Source organism: Amphibalanus amphitrite, unplaced genomic scaffold, assembly GCF_019059575.1.
Source record: "Amphibalanus amphitrite isolate SeventyFive unplaced genomic scaffold, NRLGWU_Aamphi_draft 002359F_arrow, whole genome shotgun sequence".
In the NCBI taxonomy this organism is placed as follows: Eukaryota; Metazoa; Arthropoda; class Thecostraca; order Balanomorpha; family Balanidae; genus Amphibalanus; species Amphibalanus amphitrite.
Genome location: NW_024883820.1, coordinates 23758 through 43355, shown reverse-complemented (window position 1 = coordinate 43355; position 19598 = coordinate 23758). Strand labels below are relative to the sequence as shown.

The following is a 19598-nucleotide window of genomic DNA, read 5'->3' as shown; positions in this document are numbered from 1 at the left end:
TTGAATGGTAGCATGGCAGCTACCTGAGGTGCTGGTCAGCTACCAAGCTACGGAAGTAACCATGACAGGTACCTCAGCTACCTCTCAAAACCAGCGTTGTGCATCCTCTCAGCACTCAACACCAGACATAGCCCAAATTGTTCACCTATCCTGCAGCCGCCGCCGCCGTCTCAGCGCGTCTCCTCTCCCAGCTAACCCGTCTCTCTCCCATTATCCCGTCTCTCCCAGCCAACCCGTCACTCTCCCAGCTTCCCCTCCCTCTCTCAGCTACCCCTCCCTCTCTCAGCCACCATCGACCGCGGAAGTAGCCGCCGACATCGCCGTCCGTCCGCTGAACGCCACGCCGCGACAAAGGCCGCGCCGGGCCCTGTCCCATGGCCTCGTGAGCCGAGGCGTGTTCCCATGGTATTGGCTCACTGATACGGTGGGAATGGCACCTGGTAGCAGCGGCTGCAGCCGGGGCTGCTGGGGCGGTGGTGACACCCTCGGTGACTTTTGAAACCGGGCGCTGGTACGGTCTTTGGGACGTTCTCAGGCGGGTATTGGGGTGATTGGAATGAGCTGATAGATGGGTACAGAGTGATTGGCGTATGTGTGGTCATTTTCAATAGGACTGGTATTGTACCCCAACATGTAACGTGCTGCGAGGCTGTTTATTGTCGAGCTAGCATGATACCGATGTGGTCATATGATTATAAATGTTGTGCCACAATATCGAAACTGTTGAACCACCGCTGTCGTCGGCTTGGGTTGCCAGTTATATCGATTGAGCCTGTAATGCCAGGATCATGCAGTGCTTTTGGACACACCTCGTTACAACACCTGTACAAAACGATCAGTCACGAGAGAATGCCTGAACATGTCATCATCCCCGTATTACTATTCCATTACGCTTCTGTCGATAGCCCGAGAGATTACTGGGTTTGAACAACTAACTGGCTGACTGTTTTGTAATGCTTGTTTAACGGACCTTTGTACTGACCGAGTGTTTTATTTTTCAGATCCACATGGCACTCTCGGAGAGTGAGATCCGATCGGTATTTGATGCCGAGTCACATAGTGAAGGTGAGTCCTAAAAGGGGCACGGGATGGGACACGGGACACGGGACGGATCACGGGACGGGTCACGGGACGGGACACGGGATGGGACACGGGACGGGGCACGGTACGGGTCACGGGACGAGACATGCAGGACTCACCATGACTGGGTTGGTGATCTGGCCCAACACCAGCACCGGTAAACCCATTGCACCACTAGCCACGACGCAGAACACCGTCCAATTATACGCGGTTCACCGCTCATTGGTGCCAATAGTTTGAACCAACGACTCACCGAGCCGAGAAGAGGCGCGCTCTGTTCCGGACGGTGGTATGTGTAACTCTGGGTGGCGGACCCAAAGATCATGCCGTGAACCGTTCAGACACGCAGGCACCTTATACCGGTGGCACTCAGACACGCTAGTTGCCGCTTACCAACGGTCGGTCTGATACATTCATATGCATGAGTCAATCGACTAGTCGTATCAAACCGTACAATCGGCAGTGGGTTTGTTTTCATTTCATTGCAACATTGATTCAAGCATGCATATGCAGTGGATTCCAAAGGTGTGCAGTTCTTAGGCAGTGTCAATGTCGGCAGGATGCTATCTGGTTGCTAACCATGTGGGCTATCCATCTTTGTGCTGCTAGGCAGCGCCCCAAACCCTCCCACCAACAAGACCGTTGTTGCTCTGTGAGGAACTACATAGACTAAGTTACAGCTGAGGTCAAGCCCATCAGCCATTCTACAATCGTCTTCCGGACTGAACCGACAGCTGCGTTTATTAGCACGGCCGCAGTTTCTCTCTCTCTCTCGGACCGCTATCATATACGCACGGTGCCGTGATTCCGATGGCCGCTGCGATTATCGCGGCACCCACGACGCCTGACCGTCACGGCAGCTCAGCTCATCTAAGTAGCCCGTGTGGCCGACTGACTGGCGGCGGGCGGGCCGACTTTCGCCCGGGTCTCTCCTGCACGCGCTAGTGGCCACAGGTGGAGCCCTTGACTCTGACGCGCCGCTGCGTGCCTCGGCGCTTCGTCGGACCGACACACTGACCACCCCGAACTATCGAAAGTGAAATCTCGGGTGAGAAAAACATGGGGCGTCGGCTGGGGCCACACGTGATGCTCAGACGTATCCGGTGACGTGGGCTGCGGATGGGCGAGCAACGGAACAGGGCAGCAACAGACAGACATGCGAACCTGAGGAGGAGGTGCTTGCAGGGTCAGTCAAGCGGTGATTCCCAGACTTCGCGCCTGGCTTCACACTTGATATTCGAATAGATAATAGTTCAGCCAGTTGTAGCATGCAGAAGGCACACAACCTTATATCCGCCACGGAAACACTGTAATTCGATACAGCTGGTAATTTATAAATGAGATAAAATGGGGACATTTGCATCAAGCAGTAGAATTTGCGATGGGTGTATTCGAAGTGAAAATACTTATTCACGAATATCGCCTCCCAATTAGAATTGAGTTCGATCTAACGGTAGAATTATCCAGGCACAGGTGGCACGATTGTCATGCCAGGATTACCCAGGTAAGTACCGGCCGTGAGTTCAGCGACGACAGGAGACAGCTCTGCTCAGCCAGTCTGTCAGATCTCCGTCCGTCGCTATCCATCGGTCGCATTCGCGTCGGGTCTGCACACGGCGCTCACCGCATACAAACTACCGGCAGCACCCGGAACTCGCCTATCGAGGAAGGTTACCACAACAGCCGCGCGCGCGGCGCGCCTCCGCGGCTGTCTCGGTCGGTCGGACCGGTACCCCGCCCGTCAGAGATCCTGTCAGACGGCCACGCGCCGGCCGACGCGTCAGCCTGAGTGACGGCAACACGCGGGCAGTGATGGGGAGTGACGTTGGCTGACGGAGGGTGATGTTGGTTTACAATGGGTGGCGTCAGTTGACGAGGCTGACATCAGCCAATGCCGAGATCCGGCTGATGTCGAATTCTGCTTGATATTTGATTCCCGATGATTCCAAATGTCCCCCGGTGCAAAGCAGAACCTATGGTCAAAAGATAAGAAGTGAGACAGGCCGATGACCGGCCGCTGAGCACTCTGTTTCTTTGAAGGCCGTTCGGCGTGCATGCCACAGCGAGCCTCAGAGACACAAAGGCCCTCGGTTCTTTGAGATGTGGACCACGCCCAGATTTAATTGGCAACTACTGGAGGCGAGTCGGGAACTAGAGGGGCCTTCCTGGGATCCAGACTCCCAAAGCACGGCAAGACGACTGCGACAGTGACCACTGAGGCATGCATACTTTTTCAGATAGATTCGGTGGTAGGCTTCGACGCAAGGCGATGAAGTTATCGATGACATCAACAAATACCTTGCCTGTTTCCAGTTAAGCTTGCGTTTTAGTGGCCCACCCTTAAGCCCAACTGTGCAGATGACGTGATTCACTGGTTTCGTCACCGTCATCACACCGCACTGTCATCCGGCGTCACCTCTGCAGAGTCACCGTCATCCCGCGCACTGGAGGCGCTGTGTCTGTCACTCGGTCTATAGACAATAGCGCGGAAAAACGCGATTAGACACCTTTGAGTCGGCGGACAATGCACCGGTGAATAGACGCACTTTTTTCTCAGCAGACGACCGTCAATGGTAAGCGAATTGAAGAGCCGAGTGCCTCCGGTGGCTGGAGCCTATCGGTTGTGTCCGCCGGCGCTGTAAAGGTCGTGGACCTGCAGAGGAAGACGAGCGAATCGTGACGCGGCCGTCACGTCTGCCTTACAAACAGGTCTTTGTAAACGGTCGCCGATTGCTGTTTGTCGAGTGATTAACTGATCAGGAAACGAGCCGTTGCTGGTAAAATGATGACAATCCCCGCTAGCTCGCCTGAAGCGGTACTGAGTGCAATAATGTTGCTGGTTGCAGCAGCTTGCTCGGTGATTTCCGGAAGACTGGTACGGTATGTGGCGCAATTTGCAATCAGGCAGCGATTTTCATATTTTACACGGCTCAGCAGTCGCTTATGCTCGTAAAAACTGTCAATAAATGTCGATCAGTTGCAACCCTTATGATGTTTCATTAATGATGATGGAAACAGGATTGCTAGAAGCAATCGGAGAGAGAAAGAGAGGGAAAGAGAGAGAGAGGAGAGAGGGAAAGAGAGAGAGAGATAGAGAGAGAGAGATAGATAGAGAGAGAGAGAGAGAGGGAGAGAGAGCGAGAGAGAGAGAGAGAGAGAGAGAGAGAGAGAGATGAGAGAGAGAGAGAGAGAGAGAGAGAGAGAGAGAGAGAGAGAGAGAGAGAGAGAGAGAGGAGAGAGAGAGAGAGAGACGAGAGAGAGAGGAGAGAGAGAGAGAGAGAGAGAGAGAGGAGAGAGTGGGAGAAGAGGAGGAAGAAAATTGAGGACATCGAGTGCGGTGAAATACTGCAGTTACTTAGGTTTTATTGGTATTCCTCCCCATCCTTTCTTGGTCTCTTTTCTTTATCTCGCACTCCTTCTCTTCTCCCTCTGTCCTTTATTCTTTACCCACTCATGTTTTCCTGCTATTCAATACTGTGTGTTACGGGCTTTAAATAATATCAGTTTTATCTGTCAAGACTGGCTATCAAGTCATCAAACTCTGTCTTTTCTCATTCAAAAAGTCATTTTCTCTGTCAAGACTGGTTATCAAGTCATCAATCTCTGTCTTTTCTCATTCAAAAAGTCATTTTCTCTGTCAAGACTGGTTATCAAGTCATCAAAGACATGCTATTATTTATCCATTTGATAGCGCGTGTTTCACGGCAGAAGGCTGTTAGTCACACTTCGATCTTTCACCCTTCTGCTGTTCACTGCTGCTCGGAACGCTCGGAACGACCAACACAATCACTCGCGGTCGCCCAGGGCCTCACCGGGTCAGGTCACGTGACCCATCGCCTGAGGCCGGCCATGGTGCGGGTCACCAGCCAATGAGCGGCCGCCTCGGGCACGGCGGCCCACGCGGTCGCCGGTCAAGGACGGATGTCCACAGCGAGCGGGCGTGGACCGGCAGATGCTGAGTCCTTCCTTTACAATATTATTGTCTCTGTGCCGAAGCTAACGCCGTCTGTTTGACGACTTTGACACCGTCTTTGTGCCTCAATCAACACAGGCCCTGCATCCAGACTGACCATCTCTGTCTGTTTTTCAGTACCTGAGTATCAGCTGGTTAACATCCGGGCGAGAACGCGGCGGAACGCGCAGCGGGGCATTACAAAACAGGTGAGACCGCGCAGAGGGCACCGGGGATGGTGGAAGGGAGGCGGGTATGTGAAGTGCTTGACAATTATATTCAGTCGTAGTTTATAGTTGGTGAGTCATAGTTACCGAAGGAGATGAACAATCACATCAACTCCTCAAATGTTCTGGGAAGTCCCAAAACAGTCATAAATAGGACACAAACCCATGATGGTATTCTGCACCCACTGCTTCTAGCCTCTTCAATCAAATCAGCAGTCTTCAGCTCACGTATATCGGCTCCAAACGTTCCCAGCCGAGTATTTCAGCAGCCCGTCAGTGCCCGCGCTGCAGTCGCGGACAAATACTTTGACAGATGATACGACGCCGTTAATGGTTTTTCCTTGCAAACTCCCTCAAACTCTCCAGTAAGCCGGTCTTATCCTGCATGTCACGTATTTTGATGCTTTTGCGTGGGACGGACCAGGATGTGTCCACCAGCGCTGTTTAGCCCTGCCGGCTTTTCAGCAATATCTGCTGAAGCCATCTCACAAACAGAGCCGAATTCATCAATATTTGTTGGTCAGAGTAATGCTTGTACGACTGGAGCCTGAGATCTTAGCATGAAAAGACGCTGCGTGGTTACACTGTTTGGGCGTTGTTATTTGTCTCCGAATGTTTTTGTTTCGGGCTACCAGCCGACCTAACCTATTGTTCCTGCCCACTGGACCGGCTCCTGTCGTCCCCAGCCTGCCGTCAGACCGTCCCCAGCCAGCGGGCACGCCAGTGAGAGTGATCCTCACGGTCCACGGGGGGGAGGGGGGGGGGGGTCAGTCATCCGTGACCATCGATCGTGAACGCTGCCCGCGGCACCGATAATTCGTATACTTATATACAGCCGAACCGGTGGTTTCACCAGACCTTACGAAGTGATCTACTGTGATTGATTAGGAGGATAAAGATTAGAGATCATAATGCATTACACAGCACGTTACTGTAAAATGAAATGGGTGACTCTCCCCGTTATAAGTGTAATGTGTGAAAATCATTGCAAATGATGATTATCGCTAATGCATCTGTGTGTTTCACTAACGGTATTTGTTTTCTTTTTCGCAGGTGTCTTTAGACGCCTTTGGAGAGCGGTATGATTTGAATCTAGAGAAGAATGAAGATCTAATGGCTGACCAATTTGATATTTTCTACGCGGACCCGATGGAAGACGGCCGGACGAGTTTCCAGCGGGCAGTCGAGGTGAGATCAATAAGAACCTCTCCTTTTATGGAGCCTCTCCTTTTATAGGCCATAGCTTTTCTCCATCACACTCCAAGGAAGCTGAAATTGCCGTTCACATCTCGACTACTTAGTGAAGCCTCTTGACATATAACCATACGATCGCGACAGGTGTCTTCTTGCCCAATGGGTCTTCTTACCAAAAGCTGTCCTCCACAAGCAATTCGCTCAAACCAAATATACACAGATGCATGCTGTGGGCATTTAGCACGGCAATGCACAGGGCACAATGCACATGCCTTTTGTTGTTGAAGACACCAACTACCAAAAATCGCCAACACATTCAGCTGAAAGAAGCGCAAAGCCGATTTCACGCCACATTGTTTTGAAAGAAGCCTTCTGCTTAGGCTCCCAAATAGCCGAACCCGTGTTGGTTGCGTGCCGCCGTGTCGCGGCTCAGCCTTCCTGGTGGCTGATGGGCGACCCTGGGAGTGCTGCCTGTTCAATTTCTCCCGACAAAGCTGCCCGCCGGGGCCAGCTCCGATCCGATGATGCTGCAACAATCAGAGAAGTGAACACTTCCCGATCCGGCCGCCGCACCTGGGGCCTGCCGTCGAACTGTGACGACACGATTAGTTCCGACATCAAACCACCTCCACCGCCGGCCCTCGGAACAGCTCGGCCGGGGAATAATTAGCCAGGACTAACGATCTGTGCGCGGAAAGAATAATCATCAGTTTGTTTCGCATAGTTTATCTCCAAATGGAAATAGGACGCTCAAGGACAGAAGCCTTCTGATGCGATCGAGGATTGAGGAAACGAGAGGACCTTGGAGGCTCCAAACTAGATTAGGGTCAGCTGGATCAGGTAAATGGCGGTCCGCCCGCTCCACACTGGAGGGAGTCACTCGGACAGTGACATTCCTGACCGGACACCGGTGGACACGAACGGGCACCTCGAGCTGTGACTCACGCCCTCCTGGTAAATGTCAACCGGAGGCGAGCCACCGAGGCGCGCGAGTAACCGTGAATCACTCAGCCGTCCTACTGAATGCACCGAAAAATGGGGAATCGATCGGTGTCATGAGGCTGCAGGTCTACCGGGGGAAATAACCCTGGATAACCATTAGCTGGCTCATGTCCATTGTAATGCTCACTGACCTTCAAACTACAATGGATGGGGTCGCGATGGCGTCTTCGATGTCTTCATTTCATAAACATGCATAATGTATTATGATGGCGTAAGCCTGGATAAATATTGATGGCATTGTCTTTAGTCGCAAGCATCCTGCGCATGCTAATTAGTGTGTCGATGATTTTGGCGAGCTATGGCATGCATAAAGGAATGAAGTACGAACCATGTAGGTATACAATTCACAATCAAAATGTGAAATCATGCAAACAAATAAATACTGGTCGACTCAAAATTACGCTGCACATTGTCCGCACGAACACCATCATCTAGCATTGTATTGAATAACTATGACGTTATCCTCCCGCAGTGGAACTCCCTACCGGCCACCGTACCTGTAAGCGAGAATAGTTCATCGAGACACCTGTTCCGCACCTCCCTCCGTCCCCCATGCACCCTCCTCACGACCCGTTCCCCGATCGCCACCCATCACTGCGACACCCGAGCAGGGCCGGGCCGGCGGCTCGTGTGATCTATCGGGACGAGAAGCCCACGCCTATCTTTTCTAGGGGTGACTGCGCATAGGGGTGGTCAGGGGTGCCGATAACGGGCTGCGGAGGAAATGACACTCCGCTGATAACAGTGGAGGCGAGGGAGCAGCTGCGAAGGGTGCGTCTCCTCAGAGAGTGGTGACAAATGGGGAGACACAGGTTCAAGGAACTGACGTAATGTCACAACAGGTGTATCAGCTTCAGGAAGTGACGTCTGAAAGGTCGAGAAGTGTCACCGGTGAAAGACGGAGTGGTGAGCGTCTAGTTGACACGCGGTGAGCGGCTCGCACACGGAGAATGGAGCCAGCTCGGCACGAGCGAGCCACACATGGCGCACGAGTGGATCGGAGAGCCGCACGAGCCACGTGTCGATCGACAGAATGCGTGTTAGATATAGGGGGTATCAGACTGCGGCATGAGACGAACAAAGGGATTAATTGTGGGGAAGCTGGCGGGTCTACATAAGGCCAGACTTCTGTAGGATTATGCTCCATCATAAACTTAACCGTAATCCTCTACCATGCAAACTCTACCATAATTCCACACAAACTGCAGGATTATGTTTAGCAGTTTTAGTGGTTTGCGTCTGAGCTGATTGGCGTGCAAGGGGAAAATAATGATTGACAGCCGGCGACGACCGTCATAGAGAGCCTGGGGATTGGGGAATGCTGCACTTCGGAGCGGGTCTAAACCAAGCACGACTTTGAGCAGCATGCTGCTCTGACGGACAACAGCTTAGCAGCATGAAGTCACGAAGTGGATGTTACAGTCGTTGTTTGCTGTATATGATGAGGTATAATTATGGACTACGTCGGATATTCTACGACCTTCAGCTTCCTTAGGAGACCCTGGCTGGACGAAAGCAATATAAAAAAGGTTGCTATATTTCTTAACCAGAATAGTTTTCAGGCGGGGTACAATCAAGGCGGTACATAATTTTTGATCGGTCCGTCTTCTATGCAGCTCATACAATGACCGTTAAGGGCACATAGCACCGCCAATCAAAAGTCCTGTGTAATGCAAACAAAACAACTGGAGTTATCTTGCAACTTATCGCACCAATAACGAGTTGTTTGACCGCACAACCCTCCTGTGGTTATTGACGATGAGTCTATGTATGGGTGGCAATTTTCCTCACAGAGCCTCATGATAAGCCGGTCTTTTGTAACGCCAGGCGGTAATAAGGCCTTACGAAAAGAGCAGCGGTGATTTGGCTTGTTAGCCGTCGATTTCAATTTACGATCAGCTGATCCCCTGACTCCCAGACGTCTCAGGCGTTGAACGGATGAGGCTGCGCGAGTCGTTACTTTCGCTGGGGCTTGTAGCGGTTGTACTCACGACCTTTAAATTGACCGTTGTTGGAGTATCGTGCCCGATTTAACATTGTTGGGATGTATTCTCGGCTGGTTCCTTTCATCTTGCATCCGTGTTCTAGGGTACACATGTTTGTATTAACCCGCGCACCGACGGGGGGGGGCGGATATCCGCCCCCCCTGAGGTTTTTCGCGAATAGCGGGAAAAACGCGGCGCGTAGCGCCGCGAAATTTGGTATGACTATTCCCTTATCAATTTTACACATGGTGTGCAAGTTTGAACCTCCTACCTTTCAAGGTCAGGTCACCAGGTCACTTTGAATGACCCAACCTCAAGTCACTTTTTTGCAACTTTGTCACCGTGCCAGAGCTACAGTAGATGTCGGAGGCCTTTGAAAGTCGCAGGATGTTATTAGGTCATTAGTAGCTACAATTTGTATATCTCGGAATTTTGATATCGGTGACCTAAGGTCAGGTCAATTTCGCGACCTCCCCATTATAAGTCAATGGGGGAAAAATCAACTCCCTGTTTTTACCACTAAAACGGGTCGGAATGGCCCCATATACCATACATGACTTCATATACGATCAACCTTCACTACCTTGAGGTCTGTTTTGCTGTTGGGCAGCTGTGAGGTCATGTGACGTCATCAAAGGTCACCAAAGGTTTTTGGCCAATAACTCCGTACAGGAACAAGATACAGACGCGTGGATGGTCTCATTGTGTTCAGCTCGTCAAGACGCATCGAATGATATACATGATGACCTCGAGGTCACGTGACCTGAGGTCAACCTTTGACCTTGACCTTTCGAGGTCAACATATATATCATTCGATGCGGATTGACGAGAGGATCACGATGATGCCCTTAGTTTGTTCCTATCTTGACTAATTCGAAAGTTATTCGAGAAAAACTCTCTCCATATTTAGCGCCGCCATTTTGACTTTTTCGACCCCTGTGACGTCATCTTTGACCTGACCTGAAAATGACCTTAGTAAAAATTGTAGATCTTGACCGTGCGTATCCGATGCCGTTTACCGCTTGTCGCTATCTTGCTTCGTTCTCGAGATCTCAGGGGGGGGGGCGGTCATCCGCCCCCCCCCCCGTCGGTAGGGTAGACCGGGGCAAGTCGCCCCGCCGAGGTAAAACGCCTCACCGATGTTTCTCGGAACTGGCGAGGTTCTGGGGAAACATCATCTCTTCTATAAAACGTGCACTATATGATCATTATATGAGCAGACTGGAAAGAAATTGTGATAACTCTTTAGGGAGATATAGCCAAAAATTTGTTTTTGGAGTGATTTTTATGTTTTGTAGTAATATTATGCACCATGGCGTTCTTTTATGGTCCACATCAGGTTAACGACTTTTATGTATTTTGAACAACTAGTGTCTAACGCTTATAATAATGGGTTGGTCTGTTTTAAACTATGTCTTGCTGGAGTGCAAGGCGTTGCTCTCTGACCGAACTACGTGATGGGGTAAAACGCCCCAGTATGTCGCGGGGCAAAAAGCCCCATGGGGCGTTTTACCTCATGTGTTGTTCCGTACCCACTTCCTAATGTTCGGTAACTGGCGAACAGTAAGTTTCTATGCAATTTTATGCGCTTTTCTCAGCAAATTAATGGCAAAGGAAGTATTTTGCTACCATTTGCATTGCAATAATTTATTATTTGGCCTTATGAGGCAGGTGAAAAACCTGCTCATACAATAGTGTCATAGCTGAACACCTGACAGGATGGAATGTGGTAACTTCAGCGCCGTGCCTCCAGCGGTCTAACGGACCTCTCACATAAGATTTAGTCAACTAGCATGTTTAATCTTTAATCTAGAGTATGGGGCTTCTTGCCCCAGGCCGTGGGGCGTTTTGCCCTGGGGTTGGGGCAAAATGCCCCATTTGCAGTTGCTTCACAAATCTCTTCCTAGCCGGGAGTTCGATCATAAGTGAATGAATTTGAGGGGTGGAATTTAAAGTAAAATGTCCAAAGAACGCATTGAGCACAAATTTGGCCTTCCAGGTGATGTGGGACAAAAATTATGTAGCAAAATAAATTATCTGGGGCGTCTTGCCCCAGGCTACCCTACTAAGTTGGCGCAGACCCCCGTCGGTGCGCGGGTTAAAGCTATTGATTACATAACATTATTATGATGTGCTGAGATCCAGCGTCGCCCTTAGAAACATAAATTACGACCAAATAAAAGATACCCAGATAAAGTTAATCTACAGACAAAAACGTACAACTTGTGTCTTGCAGTGACCTTTTGTGACCCGTGCCTAACTGATCTGCCCTCCCCTCTCGTCCCCCAGGCGGAGCTGCTGGACGTGGGTGACCTGTATTTGACCTGCGCCCCTCTCCTTCCCCCAGGCGGAGCTGTTGGACGTGGGTGACCCGTACCAGGACCGGGAGGCGGACGCCGCCCTCCTCGTCCACCACGACCCTGAGAACGATGCCCTCCTTCTGGTGAGTACCTACCACGAGTGAACCCGACCCTCGAGAACAGCCTCGAGCCGAGCTGACGCCAACAATGACGGATTCCGCTCCGCTGACCCCTGGCTCGGCTCAGTCACTGGCCCCCGTCACGACCCTGTCACGACAGGAGGTGACCCCTGTCACGGTGTGTGACCTTCCTGTCACGCTGACCCCCGTCACGACGGGTGACCTTCCTGTCACAGTGGAGAGTGACGACGCGTGCCGTTTGGTACGGAGCAGGCACGAAGAAAAGAGGTCGTGCTTTCAGCAGCCCCTTTACCCTTCCACCTGGCACTAACTGGATCAAAGGTCAGATGACCGATGTCAATCGGAGTGGAATAGCCATTCACTTTTGTTTTTGGGCTATCTAACTGAAAATGGGCATGATAATTGTCAAACTAGAATAACCAAAGCATGTCAAATTGAAACCCTCTCACGTTCGCTCTACCGTTCACTGAAAGCTACATATTGCTACTTACTTCCGCCCCAAACCACAAGAAGCCAGTTCCGCCATTCTCAAATTAGCAGTCCTTCCGCCGTCCGCGACTCTCCCACGCCGGGGCAGGCATGGGGCTCCGAGCTGCGCCAGTAAAACACCCCCGGCATAGGATGGAGGCCGGCAGTTCTCTCAGAGCGGACCCGGCGTTAGGCGAGGTCAGAGGGTAGTGCCTCCGGGCTGGAGCTGCTTACCTTATGTTTAGTCTGTTCAGAGTCTGTTCATTTTCTCTTCAGAGCCTGTTCAGGGTCTGTTCACGGTTTGTTCCAATTCCGACCCCTCCGAGTAAACCCACCCACCTCCGCCGACCAAGGTCTCGCAGCAGTGACCGTTTCAGCCAGTCATCGTGCACGATTCTGTGAGTGTGTCTGTCTGTCTGTCTGTCTGTCTGTCTGTCTGTATGAGAACGGTCAGAAGTGCTGGTTATTATCTACCCAGGCTCTCTGTTCCTTTCGTCCAGAGGCCGACCACACCCTGGTGTGCGGGGGTGGGCGACCACCCACCGTCCGCTGCAGGGGTGACAGACCTCCCAAGGCCGGCTGTCACAGCCGTCACTGCTCTGGAGGCTACCTTTTGACGGGAGCCGTTTGGTGGGGTGAGACTGACGGGCAAACGAATCAGACGGGCTTCATTCCTGCCGCATCCGGCTGCGTTTGAACGGGACAAAGCCCTCAGAGCAGCGGACTCGTCCTGCACCGTCCACCGTCTATATCGTCCGCCGTCCACCGTCTATCGTCCGCCGTCTGCCGGCTGGCCGCTAAAACATGAAATCACTTGTGGCACGCAGTATCTACCTACTCAGTACCTAGCAAAAGGTAGTCTGTGTTCAGCCGTCTGCTGCCAATTATGTTTTATCAGCGGGTTCAATTAACCCATTAGAGCCGAAAACTTTTTTTGTCGACTTTCACTGCGATTTTAACATATGTTTGTCAGGCACCCTTTAGGAGAATACATGTGCATTTTTAGCCCGATCACGAAACCGGAAGTGTACGTTTCCGGTCTGGCAGATTTTGCTGCCAAGCGTATCTTACATAGTCAAAAATGGAGTGGTTTGTCACATTTCAAAGCACAAACATATCAAAACCGCGAGGAAATGATCTTTCGATACCAACAACCTTTGCCACAGAGTGTCTCCTGTTGGTGCATGTACAATTTTCATGAACTATTTTATTTACGTACCAGAATATGTGTAATTGTTCGGATTTCCATCCGACCGTAGCCTGCAAATAACGACCGTAGCCAATAATTCTCAAGAATAATGAACTCAAAATCCAGACCTCATCTAACAGTTCAGCTCGTTCTGAGAGATCATGTTCTTTCTCTCATTATTTCAGCTGACAGCGCTTCCCCTCCCCACAAAATCTTATATAGGATGCGACGAAGGTTTTGATGACTTCCGTCGACCGTTTATTTAAAGCAGCTTGGCGTGTTTCCAGTGTGCTCCTAAATATCGCATTCCTTTCAACGAATTGTGTCCCTGAGTCTTTCTCTGAAGTGGAGATTATCTGAAAAGCTGACCTTTACCAATGGGGGTCACTGGCATGGGAATTGTTTAACCATTGAACGGCGCATTTACTGAACGTCTAAGCATGAAGGTTTAGCTTCACAGTTGAGAGGTTCGTAGTTGCGCTGTTGGCATGCTCCAAGCTGGCAAGTGGCATCACATGGAAGGACGCTGCCTCACACTTCTAAGCCCCCGTTTTCACCAACAAGCGCTGGTGGAAGAAGTTTAGGGACAAGTAGCGTCACGCATAAGCCCCAATCAGCATGGTCCTCCTGCCTCTCAACCGTCGCCAAGATCGTCATGAAGAAAGCACCTGGGAAGTCTGACCATTCTGCGGAGAATCTGAAGTCTTATTCATAATGATCACTCGGATAATGTTGTCCATTGATAAGGGAGGAACGCCGTTGGACTGAAGGCGCTTGACTATTGGTGCGGCCAAAATAACGAAAATCAGCAAGCCCAGAGCCCTCAGATTTGCACGAAACGGAGAATCTGGCCGGTAGAAGAGTGGAAATGGAGTAGGTACTTGTAGAAGCGGGTCTAGTTCGGCGACGAGTCTCCGTTTCAATGGTTTCACCACACCGACCCCCAAAACGAGCATGGGCTGAAAACGCGGCCCAAGTTCCGACAGACTTCTGCGAAAAATTCTCGCCGCAATGGTATGTCGAAGTGATCGAGCGATCACGATGTCCTAGCACGGCCTGAGCTGAACCAGCTGGACGTGATCTAGCAAAAGACGAAGTCGATCCCGACTACTACCTAGAAAACATACTGAAAAAGCGTGCATTTGGCATTAAAAGACCACTACCCGGTGCTCCAACGGCGCATGGTGTCCCGCAGGTCGGACAGCATTTTCATGCTGGACGGTACTCCATCTCATCGATCTTCCGGAACTAGGTGGTGTATTTGTATTTACGATCATGGGCGATCCACACATGGCGTGGCGATTACTGCCCAAGGACCATCTGTCCGATATCTGAGGGAAGAACACTTGGCTAGGGAACAGTCCTGGCCTAAATCCAATCGAATTATTTTGGAGGATGGTGCAGCAGGAGCTGGACATATACAAACTTTCCGGCGACCTCGGACAGCTCAGAAGGGCGGTCAAGTCCCAGGCGCCCCTTTTTCACATGGAGGACGTCCCTTTAAGCTTTATATAGGCACCCCTCTTTCCCATGTAAGCGCCCATTTGGTCATCAAAGGCGCCCCTATAGGTCTCAGAGGCGCCCCTCTTTCTTGTGCAATGCGCCTCTTTTTCATATGCAATGCGCCCCTCTTTCGCATAAAGGTGCCCTATGGACATTACATGCACCCCTATAGACCTTACAGGTGTCCCTCTTTCTCGTAGAGGGCTTCATAGCCGCCCCTCTTCGGCATGCAGGCGCCCCTCTTTCGTGCAGATGCGCCATTATGGCCATGACCTTCGTAGGCGCCCCTCTTTTGCATGGGGGGGGGGGCGGGAGCGGGGCGGGGGGGGGGGGGGGCGACCCCATAGTTAGGCCTCAAAGGCGCCCCAACAGGCCTAGCAGGCGCCCCTCTTCCCGTTCATCTATAGAGCTACGGCACCACCTTCCCTTAGGCGACGGCGCGCCCCTTGAGGGATGGCGGCTCTGATGACAGTTTGTCCGCACCACTCCGTTCAACGTCCCTGCCTCAGCAATGGCGGAATGCATTACACGCCTGGTAGTGTGTTGGTATGCAATGCTCTGCAGACAAGAATAAATAGCAGAAAACCCGGTAATGACCATTTTTGGAAAGGCAAAGAACTGGGGCATTACACTATGAGCCATAAAGCCAGACATTGCTGCTCACTTATGAATGGCATAGCACAAAGGAATTAACTGCTCCATTTTTGACTACGTAAGATACGGTTGGCAGCTTTTGCTGCCACTTAAATATAACGCACGATTGGCGATACTTAGAGAAATTCATGTCGCACCTAAGCTCTTCCCATTGATAATCACACAGTTCTTTACAATAATCAATAATAAAAAGGTAACATTTATTCACACCACCTTCGCAACTGACTTCTTTGGTGTCCGCCGCACGGCCGCCATCGCGCGCCCCTTGCACCCCCGCGATAAATTGTTTATTTCTCAGCACATTCGCTTTCTCGATCAATAATTCGGAGCGCACATGACGTGCATTGTTTTGGTCTTCCGTTCGGGTGAGAACTTTGAAAGTTTACCGCAACGTTTAGGAATGCGGCGCTATTTTGTCCTGCGGCAGCAAAAGCTGCCAAGCGTATCTAATGGGTTAACCCATTGATACTGTTGTAAATGGCTGGATTTTGTGAACGGAAGATTAAATTAGACGTTCTTTGAAAAAGCCGCTCTACGATTCCGTTAGTTTCTGCAACAGGTAGTGAAACAGCATTCCTGTAATTGCAAAGAGTTGCGATATGTATGTATTGCTTTCACGCCTTAGTTACTGCAAGAGCGCAAATACTCGCCCGTAGAATTAGTTCAGCCCCTTAAACTAGTCTCAAATATATCAGCAAGGTTAATACTAAACAAGGTCAATACCAGCCAATCTGTCAATGTCACCTGACCGGCTGACACCGCCCTGACCTATCCGTTCCAATATCTCATCAACTGATTAGTGTGCATCCTCGAAGTACTTAGTGCACAGTTTCAGCATTCTGTTCGTCACAGAAGGAGCGGGGTACATACCTTCGTGCTTCCTTCCAACACTAGGTAAATCATCCGTCACGTCAGTGGCCTGGACCGGCAGTTACCTGCACCATATCACAGCATCAACATCCCTCCCCGGCAGTGACGCTCAGCAGCGAAAGTGCCCTGCTCTCGTCAGCCGTGTGTGTGTGGTTTCGTTACACAATCGAGCGGCGTCACAGCCGTCACGACGCGCCGAGCCGTCACGGATCGGTCGTCACTCGTCACTGTCACCCGCGGTAGCGACATGAAGCCGCACCGAGTCGCTTCCTGATGGTCACCGCTGTCCGCTACCATCCCGGTGTCCGAAGTCTCAGGATTAACGTCATTGTATGGTTTCACAGACCATCGAGTATGTCTTGCGGGACAGTATACCAGCGCAGGCGAGCGCCGAATCACTGAAAGATGTCCCGGAATCTCCTATTCCACGCCTTGTGCGGCTTGAAAAGTCAGATTTCTGAGTTCAAAACAAAGCTCTGCACCACACCGTCCGACTGTCAGCGTTCGCTGACATATGGCCGCTGCGGTGACATCGCTGCGCAGTGTGAACGTCGCTTTAGCTCCGTCAGCCGCCCGCCTGTGTTCACTGATGCGGATGTGTGAGTTGCTCTTTGTGTTGACCCTCGACGGCTCACCCGACTCACTGTTGACCTGCAGAGCACGCTTACGTGTCTGGCAGAGGGGGTTGTGGTGTCAACGGCGTGCGGAGTGCGGAGAAACTGAAAAAAAGACAGAGTGCCTGATGAAAACCAGCAGAGTAACGGATGCGTGCATCCACATATCAATTTTTCTTCTTATAAAACTGAGATAAAGTTTGGCTTGCCCAGCAGATGAACGCAAAAAATGCGTATTTCATCAACCAAATTCAGGGAGATAATTGCTCAGTGTTCGTATCGCCAACAGATGTAAGCTAGTTTCATGGAAAATGACGAACGACGTATAAATATGGACATAATTTCAATACCTATCCATTTATGTGTCCAAACTAAAGTCTGTTGCACAATCGCAGATCTTCCAAGGCATGTAAACAAAACGCAGATAACATCTAAATCATGTTTCTCCTATGAGTTGAACTATTCCCAGCATCTGCGGTCCATTTTATGTCATGGACATCCAGACCACTATAGATGAATTCCAGTTTTTATCATCTGAGATTTCTCCGATTGCTCGACTCTGACGAGGTTTTCTATGAAGCTGTTGAGCAACAAACCCACCTCGGTCGCCCTCTGTCGCGGTGGCAGAGAGACTTGTCGATGTTCCTGTTACGCCTGTGGGTGGTCGCTCGGCAGTCGCAGCGCCACCGGAAAAAATGAGCGACAGACATGAAAAGTTCTGGGCGCCGGTAAGCGGCCGCATGCTGTGGCCTATGTGGTGTCGCCAGACTAACCACAGACGTGGAGACTGAAGGGATCCGTTAGCTGCAGGTGGGGTCGGTAGACGGTTATGGCGTCTTTACCTCCAGGCGTCTGGATAACCACCTGGTGTGACGGGAAGCGTGGTTGTTGATTAATCTTACATCACTTTATTGACTCGCAAGGAACGATTGCATTGCGCTATTCTGGCTTCATGCGGACCCAGTAAACGCGGTTTGATGAAGAGGTTCTCTTTGATTTCATCACCTCAGATGAGTGCAGCGCTCGGAGCCAGACCGTAAATAGGCGACCACATTTCCAGAGCGTCTTGTCTGAGAGCTTGGAGACGGCGGCAACTGTTGCATCGCCATCATTCTAGGCTATCGGAGCAGTCATCAGAGGGTCGCTCCGATCGACAGAAGCGCCAGGACGGGTCAGACAGGGATGGACGGCAGTGTAGTACACACTAGCGGCACCAACACGGGAGCAGGGCGGGACCGCCTGCGCTTCACTCCCGTGTATGTGGTTCAGAATTCCCCACCGAGCTCGGTTAGACATATTGGTAGGATAGGCCCCGCCCTGAATCTAGGCTGGTACCTTGCTAGTTGCTGTGCACACATGTGCCCCACCTTCAGGATCAAATATCATCGCCATAATCTCGCACCCGCTGCCGTGCCTAACATTTCTCGTATGCCGCGGCACCGCCCCTCCCCGACCGCGGTCAAATCAGCTCCTAGCTGTGTCCCGATAAGACGGCGTCAGACCAAACAAGTCTCGCAGCTTGACGTCACCTTTCGTCGCCGAGTTGTTATGCTGCCGCCGTCTCCGAGAAATGCCGACTTCAGACAGTGTTGTGCCGGTCCAGCGAGCTGTCAATGGACGCCTTCTGTGGCCGGGGCTCGCCATTCTCAAACAGTGACCGGCGCCAGGACGGAGTAGCCCGTCTGCCGGCCGCTCGAGACGCGACGCGCCGGCGTCAGGCGTTGCCGGTATCGCCGACTTTGATCGACAACTCCGCTCCGCCGCTGCCGCCGCCAGAGTTTGGTCATAACAAGCCGCTCGACAGCCACAGGAGAGGCGGCAGCGGCTTGTGGAGATGAAGCTGCGCGTGACGCCGGATCAACCGGAGCGTCGGACTGGTCACTGACCGCTAAGACCGGCTCTAAACGGGAGTCGGTCGCGCAGTGAGCGGGAATTTCCGTCATCTAATGCGCGGCTGGCAGTGGTTTGTCCACGGATGCCGCCTGGCTGGCGGTCTGACGCCAAAGAGGTGCCGCTGTGTCAAATTCCACACACGTGCCGGGCTCGGTGGGCCGGCGGAGCCACTCAGACGGGCCTCCAAGTCTGGCGAGCGGTCAGACCAGTCACAGATATCTGCTCTCGCGTCGCGACGGTGTGGGGAGACGTATGCATCAGTGCACCATCAGTCAACAGGGCCAAGGCTGCTTGGTAAGGCGATGCTTTCCATGCAGAACAGTTGTATCGGAGCGTGAAAAATGGGGCTGCGGAAATGCATTCCCGTTAAAGTTTATCGCGACTGATGTCTGCGGTTGAATGATTGTTCTCGTCATGTATGCTGTGATGTTTAGGTCGTGCCTCGCTCACAACATACAACCACTGATGTTTGTTCTCTGTGAACCTCAACACTTCAATATGTCCTTTTGTCGATGTCCTGCCGATCC

General features: G+C 51.5%; 1 protein-coding gene across 3 annotated transcripts in view; it reads left to right on the top strand.

Moving 5' to 3' along the window:
- Positions 1 to 998: 998 nt before the first annotated feature.
- Positions 999 to 19598, top strand: part of LOC122376866 (A disintegrin and metalloproteinase with thrombospondin motifs 4-like) — a 40381-nt gene continuing 21781 nt past the window's right edge. The window contains exons 1-4 of one of the 3 annotated variants that reach the window (XM_043356836.1): positions 999 to 1065; positions 5171 to 5241; positions 6313 to 6447; positions 11788 to 11883. In XM_043356836.1, coding sequence (XP_043212771.1) covers positions 1008 to 1065; positions 5171 to 5241; positions 6313 to 6447; positions 11788 to 11883 — 360 coding nt within the window. In that variant the 5' untranslated portion in view covers positions 999 to 1007. The other 2 variants (XM_043356838.1, XM_043356837.1) reach the window with 2 other exon arrangements.